Source organism: Molothrus ater, chromosome 5 (genome assembly GCF_012460135.2).
Source record: "Molothrus ater isolate BHLD 08-10-18 breed brown headed cowbird chromosome 5, BPBGC_Mater_1.1, whole genome shotgun sequence".
Taxonomy (NCBI): Eukaryota; Metazoa; Chordata; class Aves; order Passeriformes; family Icteridae; genus Molothrus; species Molothrus ater.
In genome coordinates, this window is record NC_050482.2 from 35818297 (window position 1) to 35835097 (window position 16801).

General features: G+C 40.3%; 1 protein-coding gene across 5 annotated transcripts in view; it reads right to left on the reverse strand.

Moving 5' to 3' along the window:
• The window catches only part of ZFC3H1 (zinc finger C3H1-type containing), a 42182-nt gene extending 41195 nt beyond the window's left edge, over window positions 1-987 (reverse strand). For all 5 annotated transcript variants that reach the window (XM_036400552.1, XM_036400551.1, XM_036400550.1 and 2 more), the window contains exon 1: window positions 364-987. In XM_036400552.1, coding sequence (XP_036256445.1) covers window positions 364-952 — 589 coding nt within the window. In that variant the 5' untranslated portion in view covers window positions 953-987. The remainder of the gene's footprint in view (window positions 1-363) is intronic.
• Window positions 988-16801: the final 15814 nt, after the last annotated feature.

Below are 16801 nucleotides of genomic sequence, written 5' to 3' on the forward strand. Positions count from 1 at the left end.
CTGACCCCACTTCACAATATTCGCACTTGGGGCTAGAAAAGCGGAATCCAACCGGCAAAAGCTTCCTTTCAGGCTATGCTTTTCCTTTTTCCCTACACCCGACGGATCGGCCAAGCCGCCAGCCAGGCCACGGCTGTAATCCGACTTCCCAGCAGCCTCTCCTTAAGCAGGGCCGGCTGCCCCGGCCAACCCCCAGGATTAGCTCTGGAGCTTCCCTCTCCGTTACCGCTGCGGGAATCCCACTGCCAGCGCGGAGGGAAACGCGTCCCTTCCCACGGCTTTCGGCCTCGAAGCGCGGCACGGCCACACCCAGGCCCACCGCAGCAGCACGGGCCCCCCACCCCGCTCACGTCTCAAGGATACATTTCCGAGGAGAGGGCTCCCTCCAGCCCTGGCTGCTACCGAACCCGGCACCGCCTCCCCCTCCGGGCGGCCTCCCCGGAGGGTTGCCCGGCCGATCGCTGCAGCCTCGGCTCCGGCCCCAGCGCCCACCGCCCCGGTAGGGACGGCCTCGGAAGCGGAACCGATCCAGGGCGTTGTGGCTGCGCTCCCAGAAGGAAAGCCGGGGGCCCGTGTCGGAGTGCGACCCCGGCGGCATCCGCGGCGCCGGCGGGTGGGAGCGGAACGAGTCCTTAGGCCGGTACCCGCCGTGGCCGTGCACGTGTCCCGTGTCGGGCGGAGGCTGGTGCCGCGAGCGCGGGAAGGGCCGCCCGGGGGAGGACATGGAGCCGCTCCCATGGAGCCCGGGGGGCGGCCGGCGCCTCGAGTACGGCCTGCTACTGCTGCTGCTACTACCGCCGCTACCGAGGCCGCCGGCATGCTCTGAGCCGCCGCCATAGGGCCCGAAGCCGTTGTTGTCATCGTCGCTGATCTCGCCATCCTCCAGCTCCCCTTCCTCCTTCGGGGAGAGCCCGCTGGGGTCGGGCGCGGCCGCCGCCTCCGCGGCCGCCATGGGCCCACGACAACGGTCGCAGCGCGCCGGCGCCCCCTCGGCTGGCCCGCGCGGACTCTCGCGAGACCACGCCCCATCCCTCCCGCCTGGGAGGGGACAGAGCCGAGATGCGTAAGTGAAGAAACAGCTCCGGGCGACGCCCCTGTTGCGGGGTATCCTGGGTAATGTAGTACCCCTCTCGGGGCGAGCCTATGCAACGCACGGCCGGGGGAAGCCGGCGCCTCAGCCAATCGCGCGGCGGCGGCGGTGAGCGCCAATGAGCGCGCGGCCCTCCATGTTGGTAGAGGAGCGGGGGGGAGGAGGAGGGGGCCGCCATCTTATGGAAGGGCACGGCGCTGTGTGGGAGTGGAGCGGTTGTATGGCGGCGCCGCGCCCTGCCCTGCCCTGCCCTGCCCTGCCCTGCCCTGCGGCGAGGGACCATCAGTGGCAGCTCCCTTTAGCGCCGTCCAGGCTGTGGGGGCTTGGGCCTCCTGGGTGCTGACTGGGGATGTTGGATGCGATTTCTCTGTTGGTGCGGCCTGTGCCCTGCTGCTCTCCCCAACAGTGCACAGGCTGCTAGAGGAGGGAAAGCAGCGGGTGTTCAGGCATTAACCCCCAGAACCCTGCTAGTAGCTAAACTAATGTTAAAATCTTCAAGAAGGAGGTTTCTGCAAAGCCTTCCAGAGCTGTAATTGCCTAGAAGTTCAATGTCCTAATGCCTTCAGTGATAAAAGTGACAAGTGAGCATCAGAGAATGTAAAACTTCATAAGCAACTTCAATAATTTGTTTTATTTTCATATCTCTAAGTAGCATTGTATTACTACCTGGTTGGTTGTTGAGGATGCAACATCCTACCAAGACTGCTGACTGGAGAGCAGTAATGACTTGCTTATGCAGAAAAAAACTCATTTTAAATAAAGCCTTTCTAAGTCAGATTGGTGTCTCCTGTAGAACTCACAAACCCTGACTTTAACTGGGAAACCTGAGAGATTCCTTTGAATTATGTGTGCTAAATGTCTTTGCAGATTTGCCATGGTTTTCAAACTTAGAGAAAGATGGCTGCGTCTTCATGCTTTTCCTGAGAGTGAATTATTAAGATGTTTTGTAGGGTATTTTTTAGTGAGTAACGTGCCATGAAATCACAAGCACCAAAATAAAACTCAGTATCATGTTGCTGTTTATTTCCCCTTGCCTTCCTGTCTAGACTTTGTTTAAATCCAGTAAGAATAGAGAGACTGGATAACACATATGCTTTGTAAAGTCCAAAATGTTGTGCCAAACAAGCTTACTTTTCTTTGTTCAAAACACTTTTCACCCTCTTTTTTTGATCTAACAGGACAAACTATATGAGTCAAAATAGATACCATTGCAGTGACTTCATACAAAACAGGATAGAGTAATGGAAGATGTATATCATATCCTAAATTTCTCAATTTTTTTTTTCTGTTTAAAACAATATGCATTCTCTGAAGATGTTTACAGGGAAGCAAGTTAAAAGCTTGCTGTTTCACTCCCCCTCCCCAGCCCATATATACATCATTCTACATTAGTATGCTGTTTTGTCAGTACTTCTACTCAAATTGTTGGTGTCTCTAGGAATCAGGCTTGCATTATTTTACATATCCCACAGACTAAAAACATGCAAATATTACATAGGACATACTGAAAACTTTCTCAAGGAGGCTTTTAAACATTGCTAGGTGCCTATGTCCATGTCTGATATCTAATCCACTGTAGTTACAAAGCAGTTTCAGTATCACTACATGTAAGCTGCAGAAATTTCCCTCCCAGCACACGTCCTTACTTAGGCATCCCAGAGCTTTGCATATGTCTGATTCCAGTTGCATTTGAACAGTTACCTTTATTTTTAAGTGTTTTCACGCACCAGTAGGAAATTACTATCAGTATCTTTTAGACAGGAAAAGAAAACATTTCTAGAACTGTAAAATATTGGCAAAACGTCAGCTCTTTTATGGGAAATTACCCTGACATCAGAGCAATTGGGTAAAAATCAGTAGAGTGGGTATTCCCACTCTACTGATTTTTATTGTATGTTTGCTTACTGTTCATCCAACAAGTGTGCTGAATTTATTCAAAAATGCTATGGTATCTGTATTATAAATTTCTGTCTAAGAGAAAACTTAACCATCTGTACTTAACCATCTGTAAAAGAATACCCTGAGAGTCTTCCAGTGGTTTTGTATATCCTGTAGTATCATATGTCCCTTTCTTCATTTCAGTCATCTGATATTCCTAGCTTTTTGCTATCATCTAGGGTTATCACATGAGTAATTTTAAGTTTTCAGAAACAAGCAGATTCACCACAGTTATTAGAGAAATTGATAGTGTTAAATTCTTTTCTGTAAAGGGAATAAAAAGGCATGTGTAAAAATAATGTGTTTTTCTGATGGTTTTGCTACCTACACATTTGAACAAAGGTCATAAACATTTGAAAACTGCAAGGGAGCTGCCATTCAAATAGAAAGCATGAAGAAACTTCCTTGCTTATGACATGAGTAAGAGATAAAGAATTTTTTTGTGAGGTTTCATTGAAATGTGTGAACTTAAGAGAAAAAGGAAAGAAATTTTATTTTAGCTGCATTTGACTTCATGCCTGTAAAACAGATTATATTGCTGCTGGAGAAAAAAAATGTATTAAATAGTGAATATATTTTCAGTAAAGGACAAATAAAATAATTTAAAATACAGAAGATAGTACATTTTAGTACAGGAGCACAGAATTTAACTTGTTTCAAAGTTTGAGGCAGGAAATTAGTTACATGTTTACCATATAAATTAAATTCAATGATAAAAAGTAAAGTGCATTTTGTTTTTACAGATAAAAAGTAAAGTGGATTTTGTTTTTACAGTCTGAGTTACAAGAACTTGGTCAGATTTCAGACATATAAGACATTCAGTGTTTTTTAGTACTATAATATTTGGCTTAGGCTAAAATTATTTTTGCTCTTCTTGCTTTGCAAGTGTCGATTACTATCATAGGTTCAGGGTAGATCCCCTACTTGGTAAGGTAACAAAGATAAATATATTCTTTGCATTTCTTCCACAGTTTTGTGGTTTTTCCTGTGTTCTGCCTGTGCCAGCTGACACAATGTCCAGTTAATCCACGATTTGACATAATTTTGTTGTTCTGTTTCTTAACTAATTTCTTCTGGATTATTTTTATTTTTGTTTTTGTTTTTTTAACACAGAGTTGGGTGAAATCTTCCAAAGAAGAAAGTTTCTATCCAATTAGGAACATCCAACTTCAAAATAAGCAGTAAGTGTAGGTAATTTCTTACTGAACACAGTCTGAACACAATGCCTTCAAAATGTCTTGAACAAAATGCCTTCAAAACATATATGAAAGTAAAAAGAAGTAAAAATTAGAGGAGACCATAAGATTGAAAAAAGAACAAAGAATCACATTCAAATAGCAGGCAGAGCTGCATAATGATAGAATTAAATACTTGCCTCATGACATGCTTAAAATTAATTAATATTTTACCAAGAGATATATCTGAGCAAATTATGTTAAATACCTAAAGGAATCTTCCCTTGGATGAGGTAAAAGTATGAGATATTTATATTTTACAGAAGACTATTTATAAAAGCTTTTTAAATAAAAAAATAGTCTGTAATTTTTATTTTGGTATTTATGGTGAATTAATGGTAAAATACAAATCAATCACATTGTTATGGTCTCAGATGTGCACTTGGTGATGAGAAAAATCTCCTTTTTATGACTGCAATTATTCAATACCTATCAGTTACTAAAAAAGATGTTTTTAAAATCTGGAAAATGTCAAAATGCAATTTTAGGTTTTCACCTCAGGTATTAGTAGTCTGATGGAAGAGCTGATTCTAAGAGTTCAAGAGTTCTTCCCAAAAGACAGAACTCTTGCACACAAGAAGCTTTTTTCTTTTGCAAGAGATTTTATTTTTAGGAACATAAAATAATCACTGCAGATAACTTCAGATGAAACACACTCAAGTAGCAGTTAACTCCCTCCTGCTAGATGTTGCTAAAAGAATGGAAATTATCTCTCAGACACCTCAGCATCCTTTCCTGTATCCTCAGAGGTTTTCAACTGAGGATCCTGCATTGCTACTTGAGACCTACACAAGCTTTTGAGCAAGGGCTCCTAGAAGTGGGCAACATGTTGAAGAGAAGTAAGGAAGCAAGGTCTGAAACTGAACCACAGAACTCATGTCCTCTTTAGGGCAAAGAAGACTATAGGCTTTTTCTGTTGAGTTTGTACTTGTATTGGACACCTAGCCCATGATTAACCCCAAAGACTGTGATGAGTGTGTAATGCTTTTTTTTTTTGCCCTCTGATGGCATGTTTGTTGTTCCTTAATTCTTCAAATTGTGTACAGACAGGGTTGATCATAGTTATTTATAGTGTTGTTTATAGAATGCAGATGCTACAGCCAAGTTAGAGATATTTAACAGATCAAGTGTCTGTGGTAATTTTTTATGCTTGGATAGATATGCAAGTACATACATAGTAGATTACATGCAGCACTTTCCACTATTTTGGTATTTTCCTCAGTGATTTTTAAATACTTCTGATATTCCTCAAAACATAAAGTCTGAAACTAAAGCTCAAATTAGCATGATTCAAAATAATATAAGCAATTGTAACTTTTCTATTTGACAGGTAAATACTGCAATGGATTTCGTTCCACAGAGAATGATGGAAGGAGAAAGAAGTGAAGAAATAAACTTCACAATAATTTCCTGAGATTTTTTTCCTGAAATTGTAATGTAGCATTGTCATCTATGTATGGAAGATACAATACCTTTCTTTTTGTTAAAAACACTGTAGAAACATATAGAAGAAATACCCTATCATGTCCTGCAGTTTTGAGAATTACTCTGTCCCATGTGGCATGTTGCATTTGCTTTCAAATAACAAGTGTTCCCAGGTGCAACTAATCCCAGGTGATGGGTAGAAGTTGGAGCTTCATGCATATCTCTATTGGATGAACTTGGATCAGTTCCCATCTGTGGCCTTGGACAAGGAATTTCTGCCTTCAGGGTTTTCCAGATTGGTTGTTTTACTGACAAATCACATGCTATGGGAAGCATGATGACACCTTCACTAGAGTGAAGAGGGATATTGAAACACACCCAGCATTTTGAAATATTTAAGTAAGTCTTTAGCATAATGGTAGGCCAACTGAAGAAGGGTATTTTAATAGTTTATGCAAAGATACAAAAATTTTCAGCTGTTTGGGGGCAGAGCATGTTTATGGATCTGATGCTGTTGATATTGAGTCCTATGTGTGTGTCACTTTTGCGTAGACTCAGGTCTGGGGTCCACAATGGTGGTACATTCAGAGGCAAGTTCTGGAAGGATTTTTTTTTTTTTTCAACCTGTGAGTGAATAGTCTTGCCACTATTAGAGCTCACCTGTAGCTCTAAGAGTAGCAAGAGTAGCTTGGATCTATGTGGTGGATTAGGTGAGCTATGCAGTAACCTTATGGGCTTACCTGTTGCAATTTCCCACAGACACAGTTGTTATTCATAGTGATCTTGATGTATATTAGGGCCAAAGGGAAAGCATTTGTCCCTTCTAGGCTGGTTTATTCACAAAGTTTGGCCAGTATAATTCTTAAACAGATTCTTCCTTTCAGCCACTTCAAAGTGTAAATGCCCTTGGGTTCCTAGGGCTTGACAGATCCTCTGGACAACAGGTCCTGTGAAATGAGTCTCCTGGTCACTATGTGGTACAGTGAGTATTCCAAAATGATGCATTGTCTGAAAAGTTTCTTAGTGACAGTAGTAGCATCAGCATTTCTACATGGACAGACCTCTACCCATCCTGAGAAAAAGCTTATGATTAAACAAGTGTATTTGTGGTTACATTGTTTGGACATCTGCATAAAATCCACCTGCAAATTTACAAAGGAAATCCATGTCTAAATGTGTCTAAAATGTGTCTAAATGTGCTGCATCTTTGGTTTTGACCCTTCATCTGATGTTATGGACCAAACAAATTGGACAAGTGCTGCAGTATTGCTGCGCTCTTACAGAAAATTTGGGGCAAACCAAGCTTGTACTGATGCAATCACATCCCCTTGCCAGGGTGAGCCATCAAGTGATGGCTCCAGCAAAGTGAGGAGGAGCTGAGGTGCAACAAGGTGGTCATCTGGGGACAGCCATGATGACTCAAGGTATAACTGGCACTCCTGGCACAGCCAGGCAATGTTTTCATCTCCAAGGGCTGAGTCCTGCAAAACAGTTCTGAAAGAGAAGCAAATGGTGACTGCTGTGTGGAAAGGCTGATGAGAGCATTTACAGGAGTGTGCCAGCCAGAAAGACCCACTGTCCTTGTTGATTGATCAATTAAGGCCATTGCTTGTTTGGTATCATCATAAGGAAAAACATGAGTGTAGTATTTTACTATTGCTAAGAGCAGGCAGTACTAATGCTTGCAGAAGAGCTTCAACATAGCAACAAGGCACTTGCATTGGAGTGCAAAGGGATGTTAAGAAGCTGAATTGCTTTCAAAGTTATCCACAACTGTGCGTGGCCCCAAAGGCATATCAGGAATCCGTGTAACACATGACTAAGGAAAGCCAATGGCTCTTGTGCAAGTACAGAAGTGCTAATCAGGACAGCACGTCCTGCAGTTTGTACTGGAGAGCAATAATAAGCTTCCACTCCTTTGGTGGAAGTACAGACATTACATCCTGGAGCTGCATCAGAGGGCTGGAGCACCTCTCCTATGAAGAAAGGCTGAGAGAGTTGTGTCAGTTCAGCCTGGAGAAGAGAAGGTACAGGGAGACCTTTTAGCACCTTCCAGTACCTAAAGGGGCTGACAAAAGAGCTGGAGAGGGACTTTTTACAAGCGTGTGTAATGATAGGAAAAGGGGGAACGGCTTTAAAACTAAAAGATGGTCAGTTTAGAAGCAATACTTGGAAGAAATTCTTTACTGTGAGGGTGGAGAGGCACTGGAACAGGTTGCCCAGGGAATTCATGGATGCCCTATCCCTGGAAGTGTTCAAGGCCAGGTTGGAGGGGGCTCTGGGCAACCTGATTGAGTGGCAAGTGTCTCTTCCCATGGTAGGTTGGTTGGAAGTAGGTGGTCTTTAAGGTCGCTTCCAACGCAGACCATTCTATGACTCCATGGATGGCCTGTGGAGCCACAGGGAGCCATCTATTAGAGGGATTATGTCTGGCTTCTGTAGGAGAAAATCTCTGATGTCATGGAAGGATGCTAAGGGAGTTCTATGGCAGCAGGGCAGTCGTGGCAATCTCCACCGGCAGGGCCACGATGTAATGCTGCAGGGTTAGGGACAGAACATCAAGAGTCCTGGCTGTTAGCAGGAGTTTTTGCTGGAAAATGTGTCTGTGCTAGTTGGAAATATGCAGAGTTTTCCCTTTATAAAAGACCTGCAACAGGGTGGGAACAGCAACAGTTAGGGGATATGCTAGAACTAGAGTATCAGGGTGGGGTTTTTTTAAATTAAAAAAACAGCTGCAATGACTTTTCATAATTTCTTTTGTTTAGGTTTTATTTAGTTTTTTTTCCATTTGATGTCTTTTCACACCAGCCAAAAAAGACATCCCATTGGACTGTGCCACCAGGTTGCCTGATTATTTATACTATTAAACATTCCAACAAGGGAGCCAGACTTTAAAAAATTAATGGCTTATAAAAGTGATATTACAAAAAAGGAGTATGCATATTACTCCTCAGTTGTAGCTGTGAAGTGTTGGAACTGCAGGCCCAGAGAATTAAACTGATACTTAAAGATGTGTGACATGACCCTCAATGCCAGGACAATTTCTCAGCTTTTCTTGCAGCAGTTCACTGTTATTTTTAAATGTAATCTGAATATGAATATGTAGGAAAATTAAAGAATTTTAAATGTTTTGTCCAGCTCCAAACAACTTTTCTTTACACTATTTTCAGGAAAACTCAGGAATCTTAACTTGGCAAGGAAACAAGTTGAAGGGGATGGTAGTCACAAAGGCACAGAGGGTTGATATTTGACTTTGCCTGTTCTGCTAAATAGGTGGACTTAGATTGAATCCTTCAAGACCAGCTGGTGCTTAGGACTAGCCCACTCTCTAGGGACTTCCTGGAATGGTGTCCTCAGAACAGTCCAAATACATCTGGAGAGTAGCAGTACAGTTAAGCAGTGTCAATTACTGAGAGGTCAGTGTTTCAGCTGCATGCAGCTGCTATTTTTTTTTTCATTTAGCAGTATAAATATATAATCAAAGTCTTGTCTCTTAGTTAATGCAGAAAGAAAAATTGTTGGTTGTTTCAGTTCCCCTGAGGTAACAGACTTCAGAGGGGTGATACATTGCAGGAATCGCCTCGTGTTAATTAGTAGGAGTAGAGTGACATCCATAGGCTCAAATTGACTGTATATATGCAAATGTCCTAAGGCAATTTTAGAACATCATGTCATGAGCCATTTCTGTAAAAGTTTCAGTACCTTCTGTCAGCCAGCAGCTACCAGTGGCCTGATTATTGTACAGAAAATTTTTCATTACTAGCTATATTTGCATGTGAGCCTTTTCTAGTAAAACTGTAAGACCAGTTTTCAGGAAAAAAGAATAACAAATTCAGAATCTCTCTGTGTGGCAGTTCTGACTCTGGAAGAGTTCTCGAGTTTCTTGTTTTCACAGTCTTTGACAAATGTTCTTTTGGGTTTGAATCTTTAGGGGAAGGGAAAAAAAACAGCTCCAGTGTCCCTAAGGCTGACACCTAAATCAGTGTCTGACATAAGAGAAATAAAACATATAAGATGAATTCCAGATAGTTGGACATATTTACAGGTGGAAGTCTCAAATAATTAACATAAAAGCAGGCTGGTAAGGTCTCAAGACAAAAGTCTGCAAAATATATTTTAAAAAGTCATGAGCCATTCTACTAAAATATTAATGAATGTTTAAAATGTTCACTTTTTATTTATTTATTGAGATTTCTTCTGAGAAGATTTTGTTTGAATCCTAGTCATTCTCATTTCTGTATCTATATTATCAAATGTCCATGTCATCAAGAAAAAATAAATTACTTGCAAGACTTGGCAGCTGGGAGATAACCTCCTGTTGTTATAGTGATGTTCTAGAGTTCACAGAACTGAAGAATTTAATATCTTGAAAAGCAGAGCACCAAGTTTTGTTTATGTTTGTTATGAGAAAGGCACAAATAAGGCATAAATGCAGATTCCTTTCACAGATGAAGAAGGTGCTTCCACACACACCCCTCCACAAACCCCCCCACCCACCCTCAGCTTGTCAGAACTTCTTTTTCAGAGATTAAAACCAGTGCTACCTTAGAGTGTTGTGTACAGTGACAGAATGTTCTGGCACTTCAATACCAATTTCTGACACTGGGTGGATCTCTGAAGTTAGGAGAACAAGAAAATGAATCTTTAATTGACACTGTTTTGGCATGAGAAGAGTGGATTGGGCTCCGCCCTGTTTGTCAGTGTCTTGACTTCTCCATTTTCAATCTGCTTCAGGACGGAATGATTTCCTGTGGCATCACTTTACTGTTGTTGACTGAAAGAATGGGAATAAATTATCACAGCAAAGCAGCAGAATAGGCAGTGCAATAGTCTTTCTGATGAGAAATTTCAATTGCTGAAAACATTGGGAATCTGCAACTCTTTGTTTTGGACTTAAACTCATCTTATTTTTGAAATACTTTTTCTACACCAGCTCTGCTGAATCTGGACTAAAGAGAAAACGGTAAGGGATATTTCTGCCTAACTTTTGAACATGTGTTATTATAGCCACCTCTTTTCAGTAAAACTTTCCTTCCTCATTCTGTAGTTTATTTTTCCAGGATATTTTCACATTTCATACTAAATTATCCAGTTTCTAAACTGAAAAAGTGTTCAGTTCCATAGCAGAGTTTGAAGTTGGATGTGTGGGTATTTGCCCTGGGAGAAGCAGGACCAAAATTCTCTACTGCCAAAGTCAAAATATTGTATTTGCATGACTTATTTTTTTGATTTAATAAATATTCAATGATAAAAAATTCATTCTTTATTACCAAGTAGATTTCCCAAAATCCAGTTTATTGATCACAGAGTACTTGCTGCTTTTGTCTATCTGCAAAATACAGCTAAATATGTAGTGCACTTGGCAAGTGCATTATCCTCCAATATTTACCTCTCCGAGGAAGTAATAATTATCTGGTTTTACAAAAAACTGAACATTTGCCCAGGTAAGACACAATATATAATTTTTCAGATACAACCTTACAAATACAAATTTACAATTTGCAGTAAATCTAAGAATTATGATGTTTAATTTATAATATAAAACATCATAATTGCTGCAGTGTAAGTAAGAAAAATAATTCTCTTCAAAAACGTAAGACACCACTGCTGTCCATAGTAGTTTTTAATAGGCTACTACTAAAGTGTAGGGTCTTCTGTGGCACAAGACCAAATCAGTACAAGATTTCTACATTGCAATAAATGAGGAAGGTCCATTATGCTGTGGATTTTAATTTGCATTCAACCCACAGCTGAATATTTCCCTCATGGATTTTCCTTATAGTTGTTATATGGGTAACAATTGAAAAATGATTTTATAATTTATCTTATTACAGGATCCAGAGACTCTGCTTAGGGCTCAAGGCAACTTCTACAAACTTTTGATAAAATGTTCAATAAAATGTTTCACTATGTGTAAAAAAAAGTGGCAGATCATCTGGTTTTATGTTGTTGTTAAGTTTTTCATGTGATCTGGAACAAGGCGTTGACCAATATTACTTCCCTTCCTCAAACTTTGCCCATTTGTGAAGTTTTTTTAACTTCTTATGATTAACTGCTATAGAAACATAAAGTACTTGTTGCTAATTCAGAGAGACACAATATCCTCAGTATTTAAGCTGTGTCTTCATAGCTGATGCTTGTGTCTCTCATCTGTATATAACACCCAGACATAATGTAACACTAATAGTGCCTTTATTCAGTTTTAATATTCATATTAATTTTGATACTTCACTTTCAACTATTCCATGCTTTTAGTAACATAAAAAGATGAAATAAAGTTGAAGGTGATTTAAGAGACATCTTACGTGCCTTAGGAGATTGCATATGGATTATAAATGTAAACTAAGAAATATAACTGCAGAAAAGAGGTATAGCAAATATTTTTCTGTACTTCCCTAGTCAGAACTGAATTACATACTTATGCAGTAACCTCTGCTGTGCCTCCAGTCTTAATCAACTGAAACAGAATAAATGAGGACTACATTCAATCGTGGATGAAGTGATGTTACTGTATTTCTCCTATCAGAACTACCAGAAGCCCATCAGTATTCATCATATGGTTTGATATAATCTCCCTTGAGTTTTTGGGTCAGTCTTCTCATTGTATCACCACATCTTCCCTGGCTTGCATGGCATTGCAGCATCGTACAGCCACTCCAGAATGCATGAAGTCTGTTTTGTTACGAAAGCATCCCACTCTCTTTACATGGAAAAGGCAGAGAGCTGGAGTCACTATGGCCTAGAGCAACTGAAAACAATGTTGGGAAAAGGCAATGGGGAAGATACAAAGTATGTCCTGACTGGAGACCCAACAGATGAAACACTATCACCCATTGATTAAACAGGCAGAGTTTGCCCTTCAAACAGCCATTGTGTAGCTTAGTGTCCTTTTATTTCAGATGCAGGCAAAGACATTTTGAGCAACTGCTTGGAAAGTCTCAGTCAGAAACTATTCACATAGACACAGCATCTGGGTACTTGAGCCATTGTTCAAAGAAAGGGTAATTTACCATCCCATTAAGGAGATTATTTTTGAAATGAGCCACATATTTCCATTGCTCTTCATCTTCCAGAGGCTCACCTGGCTCAGTGTGGTCTACACTTTGAACCTCTGCAATGAAATATAAATTCACAAATAGCTGGACTTGATAGCATGTTCATGTGGTTTCTTTATTAGGAAATGTTTAGGAATACTACGATTATTATTTTCCTTTTGCTAAGTGCTGCTGAGCTAATATCAAAACATACCAGTTGTAACTGATTTTTTTTGTTTGTTTGTTTGTTTGTTTTTTGTTGGAGAGCTTCTAAAGTCAGTACAGAATACAAACTGTTGTAATACAGACAAACTTTTGTAATACAGACATCCCCTAGGAAATCCATTAGTCTGCTGGTTGGAATAGTCAGTTAAAAATAGTAAATCAAATTTCCATCTTTGTTCTGCTTAGTTCTGGCAAACCAAGACTAGTAAGCATTGGTCTTCTACCTGCTCAGTGATTTCCAAGTCATTGATAAAACTATCATGTCTGCATTCAGACATCTCTTTTTGAGCTCATGACATTCAATCTTGATAACAAGACACACAAAAAAAAAATTAAAAATATTTGGCAAGCTTGTAAGAATCCAGGCCTGGTCACTAACAACCTGGAGGCAATATCTTTTTATTAAGATTTTAGTCCATATGTAGATGTAGCTTTGGTTGACCCCCTCACCTCCCAGTATCTCTTACAAATTATTTTAATCACAATGAAAGTTAGTAATCTTAAATCTTTAGCAGCATTTACTAGAATTGTCTGCTAAAGAACCTAAATGTACATATGACAGAGCTCTTGAGCCACACATCTGTCCTGGTTTAGGCTGGGATAGAGTTAATTTCTTCTTGGTAGTGGTGCATTGCTGTGTTTTGGATTTGGTATGAGAATAATGTTGATAACACCCTGGTGTTTTGGTTGTTGCTAAGCTGTGTTTATCCAAGGACTTTCTTGGTCTCTTGCTCTGACAGTGAGGTGGAACACAAGCCAAAAAAAAAGCCCAAAAAACAAAAAAACAAACAAACAAACAAACAAACCAAAAACCAAAACAAAAAACCATAGACAGACAAAAAAAAACCTAAACAAAAAAACCAAAACCAAAACAAGCAAACAAAAACCCCACCAAAAAAAACACAATGACAACAAGAAAACCCAAAACAACTGTGAGGCAGCATACCTTGAACAGCTTACCTGAACTGGCAAAAGGGATATTCAACACTGTCGACCATCCTGCCCTGTTACCTAAACTGATGGAGTTACCTATAAGAGGGGCTAACTGTGGTTCAGGGATGGTGTCTGGCATCAGTCAGCAGATGGTGAGCAATTGCTTTGTTTGTCACTTGTTTTTCCTTTTTACTGTCATTATTATTACTTCCTTCTTCTTTTTTTAAATTTCAATTATTAAACGGTCCTTATCTCAATCTGAAAGTTTTGCTTTTGATTCTCCTCCCCATTCCACCAGGGTGGGGAGGAATTAAGTGAGTAACTGTGGGGTTCTTAGTTGCCAACTGGGTTTAAACCCCAACAGGACCCTAAAATCTAACTATGACCAGTGTGGGAAAAATATATATGTGCATAGTTCCATCACTGCTTCTCAGTCTGCCTAAACAAGTTAAACTGCTGATTTGAATCATTATGTATGACAAGTTACACCTACTTGCTGTGACAGATGTGGAGGACATGAGTTTTCTCAGGATAAAAATGTATGTAACAAAATGATTCTGAATAATTTAAAAGTTATCTCAATCTGAAATCCAGCCAGTCCTGTTCTCTGCATAGCTGTAATTCTGCATAGACAATAACATGACTAACATCATACAGCAGAGATGCAGCTCTGATGCCAGTCAGTGGTACTCTACCAAGCCAACCCTTGGAGACCAGCTTCCTCTCTTGAAGACCAGGGCAGTGAGCTTGCTGTGCACCCTCCTTGCTGCCCTAAGTATCTTGAAAGCCACCATTCCATGGTCACTCACAGCCAAAGCTGCCCTTGAGCATCATCACGTGCTGCAGCAGCCTCTCCTTGTTGGTGAGAATGAGGCCCAGCGAAGAGCCTCTCCTTGTTGGCTTCTGTGTCACTTGGAGAAGGAAGTTATCATCAACACACTTCAGGAACCTCCTGTATTGCTTATAGCCTGCTGTGTTGTCCTTCCAATAGATATGGTTATGGTTGAAGTCCCTTGGGAAGGTGAGAGCTTGTGAAATGAGGGGGCTCCTATCTGTTGCTGAAGAGATGCATCCTTCTGGTATGATTTCATTCTAACACCACTCACAGAAGCCATCCCACCACTCACTGGAACCATCTCCATGGTTCCAGTAAGAGTGTAGCCCTGCAGCCATGTGCATCTCTAACTCCCTGTTGTTTATTCCCCATGCTGTGTGTGTTTTCATAGAGCCATTTAAGTTGGGACCCCCAATGAAACCAACTCACAGGCTGGAGTGGCTGGAATTCCTTTGTGCTGCTCTTCAGGTGCTCTCCTGCTAACCAATTGCTGCCTAAAATCAGAAGAAAAACTTTCCAAACAATATTAGAATGGATAGCATAAAGAGTAGTCTTTCAAGGAACGCTTATCCCTATGTGCACACGCAGCATCAAATTTTCACAGTTTTTAGAAGTTTAACTAATTAGTATATCTAGCTAGTACATCCAATGGGAGACTGGTTGTCCTAGTAACCCACCCTTGTACCTGCCCCACTGGAGTCACTCCAAGGGGTTCTTAGCCCTGCATCTTGTTATATCTCCCAGGTGCTGGTGCAAAACAAGCTGTCCTTGTTGGAAATCCTTTTCCTTGAAAATAAGACCAAACAGCATTTCAAGAAGGTGACATAATGTGTGAGAAAGGGTAACTACTGTTCTAAAGTGTAAGAAAGTGCTAGAAACTATACAGTTACATAATAAAATCTACAAAGCTACAAATACATAAGAAGCTAAAAATCTTTAGGCATCACTATGATCCTCCTCCAGGTTCTGGGCATCTCTTGTGGGGGCACTGGCATCAAACCAGTGGGACTAGGATGAAAAGAGGTTCTCCTCCCCTGGCAACTTTAAAGCCTCTTTCCCATCTTGGCAAGTCCATGACTGAAGATGGTCATTCCTTGTGCATAGTCCTTTTAGATCTTTACCTGCCTTGCTTACTGTTACCCTTCCCCATTACTGAATTACCCACTGCTGAACCTTTTTTTTCCATTAACACATCTTTACACTCTAGTTTAATTCTTTAACTTCATTCTCTGTAGAATGCAAATATACTAAAGATATCACAATCTTGAACATATGCCACTTTCAATATGTTGGTTCTTTCCTTTATCTACTTGATAAAGTAGAAAAACACAGCATAAACACATAGTAAAAAGCTGGGTCATTTGTAATAAATGACCAGAAAAAGGACAATTAGGCTACTAGGAATAAATTTAATTGGTGTCATTGTCCTTGGATACATTCATTTAACACAATGCAAAAGCCTATCCACACATATTTAATAAATTTAATACTTAAAGCTTCATTCTAGGTTCTTTTCTTTTTTGGTAAGCAATTTGGATATTTATTCTTCATTTGCTGCTTTGTAGTCCACAATCCAAATCCTGGTATGAATAGTTTTGCTGTAGTGTTAAGCACTGACATTTTTAACTGCCTCAAAAATGTTAGGAATTCATCTGTATAGCAACTCCCTCGGTATGAAAATTACTGTTTGCAATTTGGTTGGTATTTTCGCAGGTGACTACTAATTATGAATGCTCTACTTAAGATGAATATTCATCTGCAGTATAACTTTTCCCCTTCTGTTTCCTGTAACTATCTAAGTACATTATCAGCATGAAATTTTACAGTCTTACTATGTTGTGTTTTCTAAGAGTGTGAATATTATTCAAGGCCCTTGTGAACAGCTATACTTAATGTAATGTTAACAATTTTTACAGATTTTTAATTTCATGTATTGAACAGTATTTTGTCTTCAATCAAAGAAGAAACAATTGAGAAAACAAGATTATTTGTTGTTGTTGTTCTATTGAGAAAACAAGATTAACAAAGGAGAATAAAAGATGTTTAAATTAGTATTTAACTTTCAAGCTATATTATTCATAATGCA